The sequence below is a fragment of the Vicugna pacos genome, chromosome 8 (genome assembly GCF_048564905.1).
Source record: "Vicugna pacos chromosome 8, VicPac4, whole genome shotgun sequence".
Lineage (NCBI taxonomy): Eukaryota > Metazoa > Chordata > Mammalia > Artiodactyla > Camelidae > Vicugna > Vicugna pacos.
In genome coordinates, this window is record NC_132994.1 from 28,092,101 (window position 1) to 28,111,099 (window position 18,999).

The 18,999-nt window shown below is 32.9% G+C and overlaps 1 protein-coding gene across 2 annotated transcripts in view; it reads right to left on the reverse strand.

Annotated features, from left to right (window-relative positions):
- Positions 1–18,999, reverse strand: part of ASCC3 (activating signal cointegrator 1 complex subunit 3) — a 301,819-nt gene that overhangs the window by 271,915 nt on the left and 10,905 nt on the right. Inside the window, exons 1-3 of one of the 2 annotated variants that reach the window (XM_072965658.1) lie at positions 17,557–17,574; positions 13,200–13,330; positions 10,812–10,962 (exon numbers count right to left, since the gene is read on the reverse strand). In XM_072965658.1, the coding sequence (XP_072821759.1) occupies positions 10,812–10,962; positions 13,200–13,289 (241 nt within the window). In that variant the 5' untranslated portion in view covers positions 13,290–13,330; positions 17,557–17,574. Of the gene's footprint in view, positions 1–10,811; positions 10,963–13,199; positions 13,331–17,556; positions 17,575–18,999 lie in introns of those variants that run through there. The other variant, XM_015235974.3, reaches the window with a different exon arrangement.

The following is an 18,999-nucleotide window of genomic DNA, read 5'->3' on the forward strand; positions in this document are numbered from 1 at the left end:
AAAAGACTCAGTAAAGAATAAAATATACAATAATCAATTGACTAAAGTTTGAATGAAACTTAAGATCTCCAAACCTTTAAGGAAGCCCATCTAGTCATCTACCACTTGAATATCTAATTTTCTATCCATAAAACACTCAAACTATAAATCAGAAAACTGGTTCTACACACATGGCACTTCAACTGCAATATATTTAAAAAGATGCCTTAAAATGTCACTAGAACACTTTTTATTAATAATAAGAACTTGCCCTACCTGCTTCAGTTATATTGAGAACAAATGAGATGTATGTGAAATGTAAAAGTGTAAAGATATAACCAGTAACAGATTACTGTAACATTATAAATATTTTAAATCAGAGTTGTGTGATGAATACAATCTTAAATCATCCTCAACACACAATTTACTTATACAATTTTCCTTTTGATTGCAAAATATTAAGAATTAAAAGGTTGTAAATTATAACATTTTAAAATTGCCTACTTTAAAAAAAGGGTAAGTAGGAAATTTCAATTGAAAGTTGAATAAAAATATCCATCAACTGTTTGCATCTTTAATTGCTGACTATTCCATTTAAAAGTTGTCAACAAATGGATTCCTTTATCAGTTAAATCTTCAATGTGTAGGAGAAAAGTATTTCACAAATATCTTCTATACTTATAGTTTAATACTGAAATGTTCAAAGCAGTCAAATTTATCTTTTCATTTTATGCCAAGCTTTAAATGTCCATTTTACCCCAACACCTGATCTGCAACTGTAAATACCAAAATATTATAACCCTGTATCAGTGTTACCTTAAGCTCATCCCATTTGTGAAAAATACCAGCAAGGCAAGCAAGCTACTATAAACATTTTATATTCGATAAGAGATTAGCTAACAGATTTAACTGATAATTACTATGATTTATTTTACAAATATGTGAAAATACTTGTACCAGCATGTTTCATAGGACAGCACTACATAAAAAAAAGCACAAAACTAATATTCAACTTGAACATATACTATCCCATACCCTCATCATTTTTCCCTCTTACATATTTGCCTCCAATGCCTGTTAATGTACTTTTTCCTAACAAATGTATTATCTAAAATTGTCACGTGAGTCTTACAGGCATTTTCCCCATTTTACAAAGAAACTCAGATACAGAAAGGTTAAAATAACATACTAAGACTCTAAGAGCCAGGGAACATTTTTTTTTCTTTTTGCATTTATACTATCTTTCAAACGATCACCAAATTATCAAACTTATGATGTAACACATGTACGCATTTTTCTTATGGTTTTTTGCAGCATAAACTGAACAATTTACGTGACATAAATTTAAAATTGCCTAAGTAATGCAATATAATGAGTTCATTTATTCTAGAGAAATTATAACTGTGCATCAAAGTATCTCCAAAACCTTGCATTAAGTAGGTAAAGTATTCAAGAAATGTTCCACTTAGTAATTTGAAGGAGTTGCTTAAACGTTAAGATTATTTCTACACTGATATAGAAATTACTGTCTTCAGGGTGAGCAAATATTTGGTAGAGAAAAACACTAATACAAGAGACTGAAAATAGACCAAGGTGTATTTCTCTGCTTTAAAGTCAGCTTTCTAATTTTACATTATATACATTATAAAATGTGAATACTCATCTTAAAGTGTAGACTTTAAGTCAGTATTCAGTCACTGTATTACCACTTCAACTACTAAAAATCCTACATCAAATTACAACTTGACTTCCCAAACAACGAAATGGCTAACATAAAAGTTTTGATTTTATATAAACGCCTTTTATAATAAAATCATACCTTTATCATCACTAAGGAAACATCTCTTAGCTCACTGAGATTTAACTAGCATTTTTAAATTTAATTTCAAGGGAAATTTTTTTTTTAAATAAAGTTCACACTTGAGTGTTGCATCCATTTATCAGGTGCTTAGTAACATTATACATACTTGGTAATACTATAAAGAAAATTAACTACAAACTTAAAAATGCCTCTACCAAAGAATGCTGTGTAATTTCCTTATGCTTAGGGAGTGACAATAATTTGTAAATGAAGAATATACTGATAAGCTAAAGCAAACTGTGAAGAGCTGATCCTATTTCTAACTCTTGCCATTGCTACAACAGCTATTTAATTTACAGCTTTTGCCATGTCCCCAAGTAATGTCAACTGCCTGCTCATACAGCTGTTAGATTTGCAGTTACCTATGATTTCATTAAGCTATTCAGCTCTTTTATTTTGTAATTTCTCTTGTGAAATGGACATAAATATAACACACCTTTGTCCCTTAACATTCAAAACATAATCTAATCCTGTCCCATTTCCCTCTTTACAAATTCCTTCCTGACTTAGCCTTGGAAGTGCCTGACATTTTCATACCACATGACTACGTACATACATCTATCATACCACTTAATTACTCAGAGCAACTATTTGTTTACCAATGGCTACTGGTACATTTAGGTTATAATAAAATTATTCACTGACAGCCATTTACAATGCTTTACTTTTGGCACTTTGTAGTACTGCATAACATGACAACAACTATACAAAGTAAAACATTACTATCACCATATTATAGAAGAGGGAATAGGTTTAGTGATATTAGTTATCTACCCACTGGTAAATGACAGAACTGAATTTGTACCAAATATATTAACTGATAACTTGAAATTATCTCAATTGTAAGAAAATAATTCTATGAAAACTTAAAACTGAGAACAAAATAAAGATGGTACGAAAATATAAAACAAAATAGTAACAAAATCCTAGCTTTCTGGGAGCCATCCATACATCTAAAAATAAGCCATAAGCAAGTAGAACTTATTCCAAGAACAAAGATGACTCCATTATCAGAAAATAAGCAATATAATCTACTCTCAAAAAATTACAGAAGACTCTTCTAGTGCATAGATATGATGGCTAGGAGTGGAGCAGACATAGTGAACAAAAGGCAACAAATACGAAGAAAAGGCCAAGCCATTAGCAGTCTTAAGCCCTAACATTATCAAGCTGCTGAATTCTACAGAGGGACTTTGTCAAATGAAACAAATAAACCCACTGCCACTTTTGCTGCTTTTGATATTTGAGATAAATACATTCCTAAAGCATATATTTATTAATGTATAAATATGTAATAAAATATATAAATAGGCATGAGAGTAATACATTCTGATTTATTTATTATATTTATGATATTTATGGTATTAGTTACCAGAGACTGAGGTATGTAAGGAGTTCTGAGCATGCTGATAAGATTTTATTTCTTAAAAAAGAAAATCCAAAGGAAAGACAGCAAACTGTTAAGCTGAATGGTGAATACCCTGGTATTTGTTATACATTTTTATCAGTCTGAAACATTTCATGAAAGCTGATAATATAAAAAGCCACAATTTTTATTTTATTAAATATAACAAGATATATACAGTACAAATACAACTCAAAGAATTATCACAAAATGAACACACCTATGTAATTTGGGTAACTACTTCCAGAAACAGAACATTATCAGCTCCCCAGAAACTTCTCCTATATTCACTACTAGTCACTACCCCCTTCTTCAAAGGAAGCCACTATCCTGACTTCTGAAACCTAAGATTAGTAATTTCTAGTTTTCAGTTACACATAAACAGAATCATACTGTTCATCTGTGTTTAACTTCTTTCAGTAAAAATTATGTTCATAAGATTCATTTATAATATTACAGGTAGCTATGTTTTGTTATTGCTATAAGGTTACCTATATATTATAATTTATCTGTGCCACTATTTAACAGTGAATTGAGTTGTTTCCATTTTAAGGCTGTTACAAACAATGTTGCTATGAATACACGTCTTTTGTGTGCATGTGCAGGCATTTATATTGGATATTTATGTACGTATTACTGGCTACTATGTACCAAGATTTAAATACCACTTCTCCAACCACAGGAGAGAGTATCAAACAGTTACTCAAAACAGTCATATCAATTTAAACTGTACTAGCAGTGGATGAAAATTTTTGTTTGACTATCTTGAGCCTGACCAGCAATCGGTAAATCAGTCTTTTTAACTTAAACCATTCTGATGGGCATGCAGCGGCATCTCCCTGATTACTAACAAGCTTAGGCATATTTTCATGTTTATTAGCCATTCAATTATTTTCTGTGAAGTGTTTGTTCAAGGCTCTTACTCAGTTTTATATAGGATTATCTGTCCTTTTCTTATTGATTTGTAGTTCTTATTTAATGAAGATACAAGCTCTCTTTTTAGTTATATATATTTAAGTGACTTTCTCCCAATCTATGACCTGCCTTTTTACTCTAAAAAAAATAAAAAGTATCAATTTTAATGTAGTCCAATTTACCAATCATTTCCTCTATGAAAGCTGTTTTTTTGTTTAATATATTTTTCCATACAGAAAGATAAAGATACTCTTCTACATTATCTTTCAGATTTATTGTTTTGAGCTTCATGTTTCATTTTATAAGCTGCTTAGAATTATTCGTATAGGTACATTTTTTCATATGTATATCCAGTTGACCCTGCACCATGTTATGAAAAGTCAGCCATGTCTCATTACCTGAAGGCCTTGATGATAAATCAAGTATCCTAATATCCATGGTTCAGCTCCTGAACTAGATTCCGTCTGGTCTATTTGTCTATACTTTAGTCAACACCTCACTGTCTAAATTACTGACCTATATGATAAGTCAATATCCAAAGAGTAAGCTTTCCCTCTTTATTTTTCAAGGTTGACTTGGCTGCTCTTTGCCTTTGAATTTCCATATAAATTTCAGATTTTCTTGTCAGTTTCCACATACAAACATAAAGCTACAGACACAAACCTGCTAAGAGTTTGATTGGGATCACACTGAATCTGTAGGTCAATTTGGGTAAAAAAGACATTTTTATAGTAGTAAGCATTTCAATTCTCTGTATATCTTTCCACTTATTTAGGTCTTCTCTCATTTCTCTCAATTAGTATTTCAGTTTTCCATGGGGAAATCCTGCTCATCTTTTGTTAAAGTTACTTCTAGGCAGTTGATAATTTTTAATACTTTTGTAAATGGCTTTTTTAAAAATTTGCTGCTGGTAAGTAGAAATAAAATTGATTTGTAAACTGACCTTGCTAAATTCATTTTCTACCAATATAGTCGTGTGACCAATGACTGTTTTTTCCATCTTTATACTTCTTTTTGTCTTATTACATTAGCAGAGATAGTGAGAAACAGAAGTGGTGACAGGCATTCCTTCCTTATTCCCTGACTGAAAAAAAGAATATTTTTCAACACTGCATCATTAAATATGATGTTTGATCAAGGTTTTTTTTAATAGTCTATCAAATTAAGGAAGTTCCTTTCTATTTCTTAGTTGGCTGAGAATTTATTTTTTATCACAATGGATTTTAGATGTTCATAAAATGCTTTTTCTTCATCTACTAAATAATCATGTAATTTTTAAACCTCTATTGCTTTACCTGAATCCCACTATTCTCCCCACTTAATAATCCAATAATTAACATGCGCACACACATGTACTTGCATTCCCTCTCACACATCTCGTATGTTTTTTTTTCCTTACTGATCCATTTGACGGTATACTGCATGCAGTCTTCATGACACTTCATTATAAACACTGAGATTTAGGATATCCTCCTTCATAGCCACAAAACCATTATCTCACCTAATATCTAACCTAATATTACCTAATGATACCCAACACATACTCAGATTTCTACAATGGTCCCAAAAGTATCCTTCTAATTTTTTTTTTTTCTGATTCAGGATTCAATCAAGGATAGTACATCACATTTGATTATTATACACCTGTAACCTCCTTTAATCAAGATTAATACCCTCCTTTTTAAATGACATTAAGTGATTTTGCCCAGTAAAGCCATCAAGGCATATAGTTTTCTTTGTGTCAAGTTTTTGAATTATAGATTCAATGTCTTTAGTAGTCAAATATTCAGATTTTCTATCTCCTCTTTTGTCCATTTTGGTCACTTGGGTCATCTTGGTCCTTCAAATCTGTTGAAAGTCTGCTCATCGTCTCATCTTCCTCTTCTCCACCTGGCCTCCTCTTCCAGAATGGACAGTCACCTTTAGGAAAAAGTGGTCCAAACCAGGATCATGTTTTCAGGGTTTACTTCTGCTTCCAGATCTTGGCCCCATAATTCTTCACTGCTTTGTTAATACTCTGATGCAGTCAAACAAATTTTATACTATATAGTTTTAATAGTTATTCTCAGAGTGGTTCCAAATTACCTTGTCTGCCAATTTACGGGAAGCAGAACTCAACTTTGTTTGTAATTTATAATTTTCAAGATAGCTATTTTTCACAAGCACTTCTGGAAAACCTCCTGTCATATCCCATTCATAACAGCCTTTATTATTCTAAATGTCTACCCTTACTTCCACAGACAGAATTGCTAGATCCTATTAATATTTTCTTATACTTCCTTTTTCCAGTCACTGCTTAAGCTGCTTTCCACTCTCAGTTTTGATCCCTCACTTTTTTAATAGTAAAATCTTATTCCTTGACAACTTAAAAACATAATGAATTTCAAATTCCCTAAACCGCACGTTGTAAGTTACTCCTGTTCAACCTACCTTTTGGTTCACACTTTTCTTAAAGTTATCAAAGGTAAAATGCATAAAAACATCAAAACCAAAAAAAGCAGCGGTTATAAATTAGAGAAGGCAAAACAAATAGGTCTGTGTATGGCAAAATAATCTGAACACTGAAAAAAACAAAACAAAACAAAAAAACTTAGTTCAGTTCTGGCTGAATCCTGATCTGTATTCAGGATTCAGAGTAATGTCATTAGATCATTCTGTTCTAGCCCTGGGAGAGAGATTCAGTTACAGAGATGGTTAGGGAACTGTCGAGCCTTTCTAGTGACCTTTCTACCATTCTTGACCCTCATCCTACTTTCTATCTACACTGTGAAAATCTTAGCCTCCTAAAAGATGATTCGAAACTTGAAGTAACAGATACATGCCTAATAAATGATGCATTTTACTGACTGCCACTATCAATCTTGATCTATTTTTAAGAAGCGTTTTTACTTAGAGCACACAAAACATATTGACAAAGTTTCATTACCAACAGAATATAGGTTAACATGACTATTGTTATCCTTCAAAATCTGTGGAGGAGATAGCTATGTCTATAATGAGTAATTAAATAAACTAAGACTAAGGACCAAGAGTACTATTTTAAAATAATTTATAGTATTTTCTCCCTTAAGCTAAGTTTTATTATTAAAATAATCTTAAGGGGAGAATAAAATTGTAAAAAGGTATGGGAATATATTAAATGTAAATCTGAGAGGAAAATAAATACTTTTAAATTACAATAAATTTTTAAAAGCTGGCAATTGTTAGACATTGTCAGCATCAGAGGTAGTAGAGACCATGGCTGACTTTTAGTTTAGATTCTCAATACTTCATTTATTTACTGAACATCTACTGTATCCCCTGCACCATATTAGGCACTGGAGTACAAAGATGTTGTGATCCCTGGAATCCTTTATCATCAAGGTATTCACGGTCCATCAGGAAGGGGACAGAGGTAAACAATTATCAAACAATGAGAAAGTACTCTAAACAAGTATGGAATAGATGACATAATGGAATACTATCTTCTAACATTAGAAAGGAGTAACAGAGGACACGAATGAAGCCTAAGTCATTTCTTCAGAGATAGAAGCATTTTACCAGATGAACACAATGAGGAAAAGTATGCTAACACATAGGAAAAGAAGTAAGACAGACAAGAATCAAAGGTACTGCTCAGGAAAGTAAGACAGTAAACATTACATATATTAGGAATAAAAGCTACATGTCATAGAATGACAAGGAAATGAAAAGGTGAATTATTTTAATTCATAAAGCAGCTTTTTTTAATGTTAATTCTAAGGAATTTGGTCTAAAGATTAAGCTGGGAATAAAAATGAGCTCACAAAGATCAGTCTAGTGACAGGGAAAAACCTGAGTAAGAAAGGAAGGCTGAGGCAACAGGCTACTGTAATACTTCAGACAGGATATGGAAAAAACCTAACTAGGTCAATGGCAAATATGTAGCTAGAGTGACTAAGAATAGCTGAAAAGTGGACCTGACAGAACATGACCTCTGACTACAAAGAAGAAAGAATCTAGGATTTCCATCATGTTTCCATTTCAGAATTTGGGTCTAGGCCTATCTGTGCCACAAATCAACCATGGGAATCACTTAACCTTCATGGGCTGTTTTTTTTCACATACAAAATGAAGGGATTATGTAAGAATGTTCCCTGATATCCCCTTTTGCTTAACATACCTATTACTCTAACTGGTCAATATACATGGTCTTAAACTAGTACCTCATACTACCACATTCACTGAAATATAAGTGAATTGTTCTTTTTTTTCTTTATTCTCTTGCTCTACCTTTTTGACACAATTACACGAAAGCTACCTGTGCTAAAAGTGATATAAGAGAGTTCACAAAGACATTTTTCCCATGAGACTAACCTTTTCAATGCTGCTAGTTTTAATTACATATCTAGTATCAGCAGTATTTTCATTCAGAGAAAGTGGATGACTACTAGTCAATTTATAGTCAACTATAAATTTCACTAAAGCTAATAGTCATTCAACTTAAACAGACCATTAAAAAATGGATACAACAGAGCACTTGCCTAAACTCAACCCTAAGATTTTATCTGTCATGAAAATATTTCTTTGAGAAATAATAACTCAAAATAATCAATTCCATAAAAACATCAGTCAACAGATTATTCCCTGAGTATAAATAAAGTGTTTTGCTAACAGACAAAATTCCTAGGATTATGTTTAATGATCAACTATTTAAAACAATAATTTTTGACTTGTCAGAAGGAAGTAGTCTAAAGAATAACTTATTTTTTAAAGAGTTTTTTAAAATCTTAATTTCTACATCTAATACAGAAATGATTTAGTCATGACACTGAATAACTCAATATTTTACAGTGTTTTTGCTAAGTATTCTGGGGTGTTTTTAAAATGAAATTACACAAGAGGAAGTACATTAGAGTTTCTGAAAAGTACTTGAGTCAGACTACCACTCCTCCCACCTCACCTGCCTGTTCCCCCTCCCCCACCCCCCTGCCCCTGCCCCAGTGGCATCTCAGGAATGAACAGTGAAGCTCAGAAGGGTTAAGACCCTACTCAGTGTAAACTAGGCAGACTGGAGACTGCCTTTTCCCTACTATTTTCCAATGAACCTAACTGTCTCAATATTCTTAAAATATAAAGTATGATTCTATGTCAAATGCTATCACAAATCACATCAAAGTGTCCTCTATTTTCCTTAGGCTTAAGCAAACTCAATTCTTACTAAACCTCTTGAACTTCAAAAGATCATCTAATTGAAAAAACATATATGACATTCATTTTGTACTTTCACAACTTAAAACAATAAGGACATTAAATTCAATAGTATACTACATTACAAACCAGTAACTAATTAATACATCAAACAAAATCAAAATATTTGAACAATAAATTCAAAGATTTGATGATCATAAAAAAGAAGTGTTCAAGTATATGAGATATAACAGAAACACCTTCCAAAGTTGGTGAAGGGGAAGAAATCTGCCAACCAGCATATGGTGAAGGATCTCAATTTTCCTTCTAACCAAGAAATCATCTGAGACAACGTTTTCATTTATTTATCAAGTGAAATCTTCATTAAGAGCCTAAAATATGCCAGGCATTATTCTAAGCACTGAAGATGTAGTATGTTAAACAAGAAAAATAAGATGCTATTTTCATGAAACTTACATCTTAGTAGCAAAACACAGGCAATAAACAAACAAGCATAATATCAGATAATAATAAATGTTATGAGAAAATGTTACTGAGGATTACAACATAAAGAATGACTGCATAACAACTTGAGATTGGATATCAATGAGGGCCTTATTAAGGAAATAATTTTTAGGTGAGTACAGAATGACAAGAAACGATCTATCTGCTCTAAGATTAGGACAGAAAAGCATTCTCAGCACAGGGAAGAGCATGTACAAAGACCCCCATATAGGCACCAACTTGGTGACTTTGAGGAAGTGAGAAAGGCCATGTGTCTGAAGCACAGTCAGTGAAAACAAGGATGACTTGAGGTCAAAGAGAAAGGTGAAAGCCAGATCACGCAGGGCCAGAATTATCAGTCTGAACTTTTTGTAGGTATAAATCTGAATTTGAAGTTAGAACTACAGTAGTGTTAACTACAATTTTTAATTATCAGAGTATGAAATGAGACGATGAATTTCAATCAACAAACTCATACATTTTACCAGAGTCATTCGTTTTGTTTCATTCTGTCCTCAATTATGGGAAAGTAACCTGTGGTAAGCATACAGTCTTACAATCCCTAATTACAACTTCCTTCAAGTATAAGCAATTGATGAGAATGCTAGCGTGCGGTGGGAAGTGAAGCGAAGTTCGGCTGCAGTACTGCCCCTTGCTGTGTGCTAGGCAGGAGTCAATAAAAGAGACTGAGTTACATAGCTTTTAAGGTTCCTTCCAACTACATTAAAATTTTAATTTACCCTATCCTTATTTCAATCAAGACAGTGGTTTTCAAACTCTGAATTTCTATAAATTCCTCAAGTTTGACTGTATTATAATTACTAGCATACTTCTGCCGCTATACTATACTGAATCTTAAGCTCCATGATATGTGAGACTGTCTCATAATTATGAATACTTTCCTGGAAATTTTAACCTTTCACTATATATTATATAGTTCAAAAGGAATCTGTTTTTGAACTTTCGTGGTTTTAAAAAAAATTAAAAAAAAAACGATACCTATTTGTTTTGCAGCCTGCAATAAATCTTTTAAGTCTTCATTTACACTTTGCATTTCACTCTTCTCCAGTTTTTCATTCAAAAATTTTACTATCTTCTTCCATGTCAGGTCCAAACCTACAATCTGTTCATGAAGTTTAGACCGCTTCATCTGAAACAGACAGCATAATACAGAGACATATTGGTTAAAGGTTTTTCTCAAATCTATCATTTATTACATATATTATGCATTACATTATACAACTTGGCACTCACTATCCACAAGAATTCAAACTGTATCTATTCATATCCAAATTTACAGCTCCCATAAGGAGCTTTATGTAAATGTAATTTAAAAGAATCTCATTTGTTTAAAAGGTATGTTTAATAAACGCTTCTTTTTTTTTTTACAGTTTAATCATAATGAATACTCATTATGAAATAATTTTCATACTGGAAAGTAAAAAGCAAAAAATCTAACATTCAGATAATAACAACTGGTAACACCCCATGTACCTCTTTTCCATATTTCTGCTTGTTTTTAACATAGCTTGTTTATATTGTATATAAGAGCTTTATGTCATGCTTTTTGATAAAAGGCATTTAACAAAAATTAGATTCCTATGATGGGTTCAGTATATTCAAATCAGCACTGCTTTCTTAAGTATGATCCTAGAACAGGTTAGGCATCTAGGAGATTCTTATCTATACACACTCTTTTTCTTGAATAAATCTTCCCATTCTCAAGAACTGACACAGTGGGAAGGGTGTAGCTCAGTGGTGGAGTGCATGCTTAGCATGCATGAGGTCCTGGGTTCAATTCCCAGTACCTCCATGAAAAAATAAACAAACATAATTACCTGCCCCCTCTGAAAAAAGTTAAAAAAAAAAAAAAGAACTGATACAGAAAGCAATAAAAAAATTTTACTTCAAATCATTGGACTTGATCCATGGATTAAACTTTCTGAAGTCCTCTGACCAAATGAAAAGTAGCGGTCAGACAGAAAACTGCAATTTTCTTGTTTGCACTGATGATATTCCTATTACCTTCATAATTCACTATTACTTCCCTACCTCAGTTTTCTAAATTGAAATGGAGCTAATTAACCTGGGTTTCGGGGGAGGAAAATAGGTGAATGTAGAGATGAAATAAGTTGGTCCTAAATTGAATTAAGCTGTTAAATGGCTCATAAGTACATAAGGTTCATTTTACTTTTCTCTCTCTTTTGTATATGTTGGATATCTCCCAAGATTAAAAAATTACAATAAAGTGAGGCACATTATATCTGCTACTTTCTTTCGTCAGGGGGGAAAAAGTATTTAAAAGCCTACAAGAATAATTAAATGACATGGGATAAGCATGTAGTACTTACACACTTTTCAAATTTTAAAATCTTCTGTTGTATTTCTAACATAAAATAACCAGTAAAAGGGCCTTGGTTAGACGAGGATAGGAAATAATTCAAGTTTATGATAGCAATATTAATTAATTGTATAGAATATATCCTTAGTTTAATTGTTCTGAAATTGCAAAACAGCTTCCAACATAAAGAAGGCCAACTGTTTTGTAGGTAGCAAAATTCTGTATCAACATTAGAGGAAAAATTTTTAGAGACTATTACATATCTTTTCTTCCTAGTATCAATTTTTAAGTGAATCTATTAATTGTAAAACCGCATAAGGGCTTTAAGCAGTAAATTCCAACCTACTAGGAAACGATGCTAATATTCTACAATAGATTCAAATAAGGTATCAGCAAAGTGACTGCTGTTTTCTAAAAAACAGCATAGGGCCAGTTCTGTCATGTATTATATTATATGGCTCATTCCTTCATATGTATAGTTCATAAGCCTTTAGGTCTATAACATTCACAACCAATTATAAGGCAAGACAGAAGCCAGTTATGAGACCAGCTACTCAGTTTAAGAGATTAATTTTCACATTTCCATGTTTTTGTACAGACATTGTTTCTGACCATTTGATAAGAATTTTACCAGAGACCTAAAAATTTACTCAAATTTTAATTACTGGATTAAATTACAAAATTAACTGAGATAGAAACCTATGGAATAGAAAAATTAACAAGGGATTCAATATCATAGCTCTGTTCTCTTTGACAATATAGTCGTAGGTGCTTAAGAGAAGTATTCCTACAGCAAACATCAGTATACCCATTCCCCTTCTTGGTATAACACCAAACAAGATAAAAGGCACATAGAACCGTGAAAAAGAATGTCAAAATGTGCTCATATTTTTTTAACATTTTTTATTGATTTATAATCATTTTACAATGTTGTGTCAAATTCCAGTGTTCAGCACAGTTTTTCAGTCATTCATGGACATATACACACTCATTGTAAAATGTGCCCATATTTTATGTTTATAATTGTTTTCATCTAAAACATTTACCTGTAAGTCAGCCACTTCTTCATTATAATTATCTTGCTTGGTGACATTTGAAAAGGAGCGCAAGGCTCCTGTGAGACGAGGCAAAGCCATCTATTATTCAATCAGTGATCCATACAATGAGAAACCTGAAACTGAAACAAAACAAGATGATATTTATCTGTAGGGAGCAGGTGGGAGAGGTAATCAAACTCAACAAACTGGCTCGTACAAGAGAAAAAAAAAAACCAATTAGTTAAAAAAGCAATTGCTACCAAAGATGAAAAATTCTCCTGACATATTTTCTACCCAAGTAGTTTTTTTATAACACACTGGCTTATGGGTGAAAAAAAAAAAAGACTAAAAAAGAAAAACAGAACAAAACACTTATTTGTGGATACTACTGTAACATTCCTTCAAAATTAATTCTACAGATTTCTAAGGACAGGCCTCAAATACTATATTACCACAGCCAGTAATATTGAAAGAGATGAAAGCACTTGCCCATCTTTTCTCTAATTTTGTTTTATGCTGATTTCATCTCACATTATCCCTTACTTTCAGTCTCACTGGCTTTTTCTCTTCCTAAAGTACCAAGCATGTTTCCACCTACATTGCATTTTCATCAGTGATTTCTTATGCTCCTCTATGTTCATAGAGCTGACTCCTTGACAAACAAGTCTTGACTTAAAAGATACCTCCTGAGATGTGGCCTTTCTTGACCACATAATCTGAGACAGGGTAGCTACCCAGTTACTATCCATCAAAGAACAAAAGTTTAATTCTGTTTATAGGCACTAGTTAATGTTTTGACATTCTTTTATTGATTTTCTTATTTATGTACTGTCTCACCCCACAAAGAGTAAGTTTCATAAGACCTTCATTTCACTGAGCTTCCCTGGCAAAAAGAACAGTACTGAAATATTTTTGGCACACAATAATTATTTGGTAAATAATAAAAGGAAGAAAAATGGAGAAAAGGAGATCGTGGTAACAGGGAGACTGAAGAACAAGAGAGAAAATAATTCAAGCAGCTGAGGAAGGGGAGAACTCCTGGGGAAAGAAGTCAGATGTTCCGATCTAATCTCCTTGCTTATATGCTAACAACTAAACAACTAATCTTTAGGCAAACAGAGTAATAATATTTACTATGAGGGGAATTCTTATTTATGGAGTATTCTTAGAGGGAATATTCTGGTTTAAGATTGCTTATTATAACAAAACTACAATCTACAGGTTTATAAGGCATGGCTCCCTGGAGAATGTCACATAAGCTGTACAAGTCTAGGACAGTCCTCAAATAGGGATGATTCTGTCCTGCCTTGGACATCTGGCAACATGAGGTGACACTTTGGGCTGTCACATCTAATGAGTTGGGAGGGTACTACTGTCTTCTGGTGGATGGAGGCCAGTGATGCTACTAAGCATACTATAAGACTCCTCACAACAAAGAATTATCTAACCCAAAATAGTAGTATCAGCTTATAAAATCGCACTCCAGATTCTAAAATAGGGATGTTATATATCCCAGACAATTTCCACAGTGTTAAAAGATCCAAGAACTTCAATTAAGATACCTCACTGACTATTATGGTCCAAAGATTATGTGTCTATTTTTGAGAACAAAAGAATGAGAGGACCATTCACAATGTCTCAGACTACTCCCTGCTTCTGCTCTTCTTGATTGCTTATATCCTTGACATTATTACAAAGTTTAATACTTGGAAAAATCTCTGGCTCCTTTATTAGAGTAATTAGATATAAAATAAGTGTATGAAACACTTAACAAGAGTAAATTTTCAAAATAATAAATAATAAAAATTACTAGGCAAATCTGAAAATATAACTTAAAGAAATAAAAGTATCTAGTCGTTAAATTTAAAAACAATCAATAGATGAGTTAAACAATCGATTAGACACAGGAAAGAGAAAAGTGGTGACCTGGAAGAGAGAGACCTGAAGAAATAACCCAGGACGCTATTACCAACAGACAAAGTATAGATTAAGTAGATCAAAGAGAAACAAGTCCAAATACATCAAAACTCACAATAAATGTAAATGAATTAACATTAACACTCAAAAGACTGAGAGACTGAATTACTAAATAGCAATCATGTGAACACTATAGCTACACCTAAAACAGGAAAAAGACTGAAAGTCAAGGGATGGAACAAGATCCTCCTGTGAATAAAAATCAAAAGTAGCTGGTGGCTGTATCAAAAGCATCAGATCAGACAAAATAGACTTTAAAACAAAAGATATTATTAGGGATAGGGGGAAAAACCTCTCTATGTAATAATAAAAGAAACAGTTCACTAAAAAGGAATAAAAATTTTAAAACTGGATGCCCTTATGAAATAATCTCAAAATAAAACAAATAGACCTCCAGAAAAATGTAACAAGTTCAAAATCAAAGTAAAAGTTCAATAATTGATCAACTGTTGACAGGTCAAATCAACAAAAGAAACTCAACAAAAAATAGGGAACTTGAACAATGAAATCGGAAAGTTTAACTTAATATACATATGATAAATACTATATATATATGTATATATATACACACACACACAACTGTACCTAATGACTAGAAAATATACATCCAAATACATTTGTAACAATTTAAAGTGGCCTATGTATACTAAGCCATAGAGTAAATTTCAACAAATTTCAAAAAACAAGTATTGTATAGATGAGGGGTCAACAAACCTTGACTGCAGAAAAAGAGAGTAAATACTTCAGGTTTAGCAGGACACATGCAGTCTGCCATATGTTCTTTGCTTTTTTTTTTCTTTTAAAAAAACAACACTTCAAAAGTATAGACCATTCTCCAGCTCAGGATGACCAAATTAGTTTGCTGACCTCTTTATATAGGTCATAGTTTCTGAGCAAAATACAATTAAATTAGAAATCAGAAATGAAAAAGATAAAGTAAAAAACATAGATGATTGCACTGCAAATCAGTAAGGAAATGGCATCAGAGCAGCTAAGGAAAAAAGGAGTTGGATTCTTCACATCACACTGAAGAATTTTAATCAGAAAAGTAAAATGATCCAATTTGCAAATAAACTCCCTAGCTAGCTGACTTTACATTTCAACTACTTATTGGAAATGAATTTAGGAGAGCACTTCTGGAAAGGAAATGATTCAGGGAATAACATCTGGATTTTTCTAAAACTAGATAACATGCTTTCTGAAGTATCTGAAAGAAGAAATGAAAGAAGGAGTCAGTGGAGGACACTGAGACTCTCAAAATTTAGTGTGCATCAAAGCCACCTAGAGGGCTTCTCAAATTGCTGAGCCCCTCTCTACTCTTCATCCCCAATTTTCTGATTCAGCAGATCAGATGGTACTGGGATGGAACACAAGAATTTTATATTTCCAACAAGTTCTCCAGTGATGCAGCAGGTCAAAGACCATACTTTGAGAACCACTGTCGTAGAGATGGTATCTTTTATTCTTAAGTCACCATTCAATTTTGTTTCAAATTAATAATGACCAAGGATTTCTATCCACATTAAGAATTCAGTGGCCTGAGTTAGGTGCACAATCTGCTTCCCAACAGTCTTTTTAACCAGGATCTGTGAGAGAATTAAGTCTTACTGAAAGTGAACTGGGTGTTTTTCTCAATTCTCCCACGGATGGAACATAGTTAATATCATCTATCAAGAAGTAGAGCACACAATGGATGCCTTGGGATATTGGGGTTTAAATTCTCTACCTAGATTGAGAGATTGCAAAGACAAGAATTCTATTCATGATGACTGACATTAAGTCATAAGTCTTTAAAGAAAGGTCTTGACACTAAACTGAACATATTCTGTCTCAGAACCTACCTTTTACTACACAAGTTAGTGCTTTCAAAATGTAGCATCAGAACAAGAGACATATGATACATGGAATATCCTGCCTCAAGGCAGTCTTATGAATTAATACGGTATTTGAGACTACTGCTTTCATCATTTTGACACATCTCACAGTAATCCGAATGTCCTGCCCCTCTCTTTAAAATGTGGGGAGTAAAAAAAAAAAAAAAAAAAAAAAAGTGGGGAATAAAATTTCATTGATTTTCATTCTAATTCACAAACTTAGTAACTCCTAACAAAACAAGATATTACTCACACCCAAACTCGAAGAAGAGATCTACCAGTCGGGCCTGGTAATGAGGTCACACTGTTATATACTATACTAACAGGAAACTTTAAAGCTCCCTGAGGGCTCATCAAAATAATCAGTATGAATTGTACTTGTCCAAAAAATGAAGTAAAGCACATTACTTGACTTTCTAATTTGTTCTTATCTATTTTCTTTTTCAGGTTAAATGAACAACACTGTAAGATGTAAAGCTCATTTGCTGATAGTCACCTGTAAATAATTTACTCACAAAAGTTTGAGTATCTCCTATCCAGTAGGAACTGTGCTAAGCACTGGGTATAAGTAAGGCTTCCAGAATTCTATTCTTCAAAATTCACTGTGTTGTACCAGTACAAAGATCACCAACATCTAAGGCTATCTGAAATGTATAAAGGTCAAACTGAGAAAACAAATTTTAAATCTTTGGTTATTCACTTAATCACTAAATACTTACATTCTGCCCACTATACATTGTTACAGTGTAAGGCTCTAGAAACTAAAAGAAAAAAATTTTTGATATGATTGCATTTGCCCTACATAACAAATTAACAGTATAGCTGAAAAGGAAGAAAAACACGTGCAACAATTAGAAAGATGTAACTGTAGGAAGACAAGGGAGAAACACCTAAGAGAGTGGAAAGGAAGGTTAGATAAGAAGGAAGGAAGCTGAGATTCAAAGGACTTGAATGAGTTGGCCTGGTGGGGAAGAAAAGGTTATTCCAAGGCAAAGGTATGAAGTAGAAAACTAAAATAACAGATTATTGCTTAAAAACCCCCTACATAAAAGTGCATTTGGAGACTCACGAAATAAGACTAAAGATGTAACCAGAGACCCATGTCTCAGTTTAAACACTTTTTATCTTGATAAAAACATTTAACACACTGTAGAAAAATTACTCAGACTTAAGTGTAGTGAGAAGATTAAAGGTGGGGTTAAACTGGAGAGAAGCAATCAGTTGGAAAGTTATCTCAATCAAAGGTCTGGTATGGAAATACAGAATGTAGTCTTATCAGTTCAACACAGTTAAAAGCATGGATGAACATATTTTTCTAAGTCAAATTATGTATATAAACCTGTGGACCCTCTCCCTATGAAAACAGACATATACACCTATAAATATTTTGTAATACATTTCAGAGGCTGCATAAATGCCATGAACCCCATCCATGCATAAAATCTTCTTGAAAGTAAACAGTAGAGGTCCAAGGACAGAGTCCTTAGAGATCAGCAAAGAGTTGTCAGATGAAAAGAAAGTTTTAAATGCTATGCTACAGAGTCTAGTGTACTCAGCCATTCTTCAGTCTTAGATGACTTTAGCATACACAGTTTCAAAAAATGCTGGGAGAAAGCAAATTTCAGTGGGTTGAAGGATAAATGGAAAGGGAGAAAATGGGGAAATAAAATGGGTAGTACCTACTCTTTCAAGGAAACTGGGTGAAGACAAAAAGGCAGGAAATAGCAAAACACGTGGGGTTAAGAGTTTTTGGAAACAAGGAGAGCTGACCACAATTCTGTAACCAAGGAAGAGTCACAGAGAACGAGGGAAACGGTGAATAACCAGGAGAAAAATGGTTACTTACGGGTGTAGGGTCTCTGAGAATGCAGGAGATAAGCATAGGTCTAGAGTGAAGACTTGGACAGAAGGAGGAGCATGGTGGAATAGATGAGTGGAAGTGCAGATATGTTTGTAAC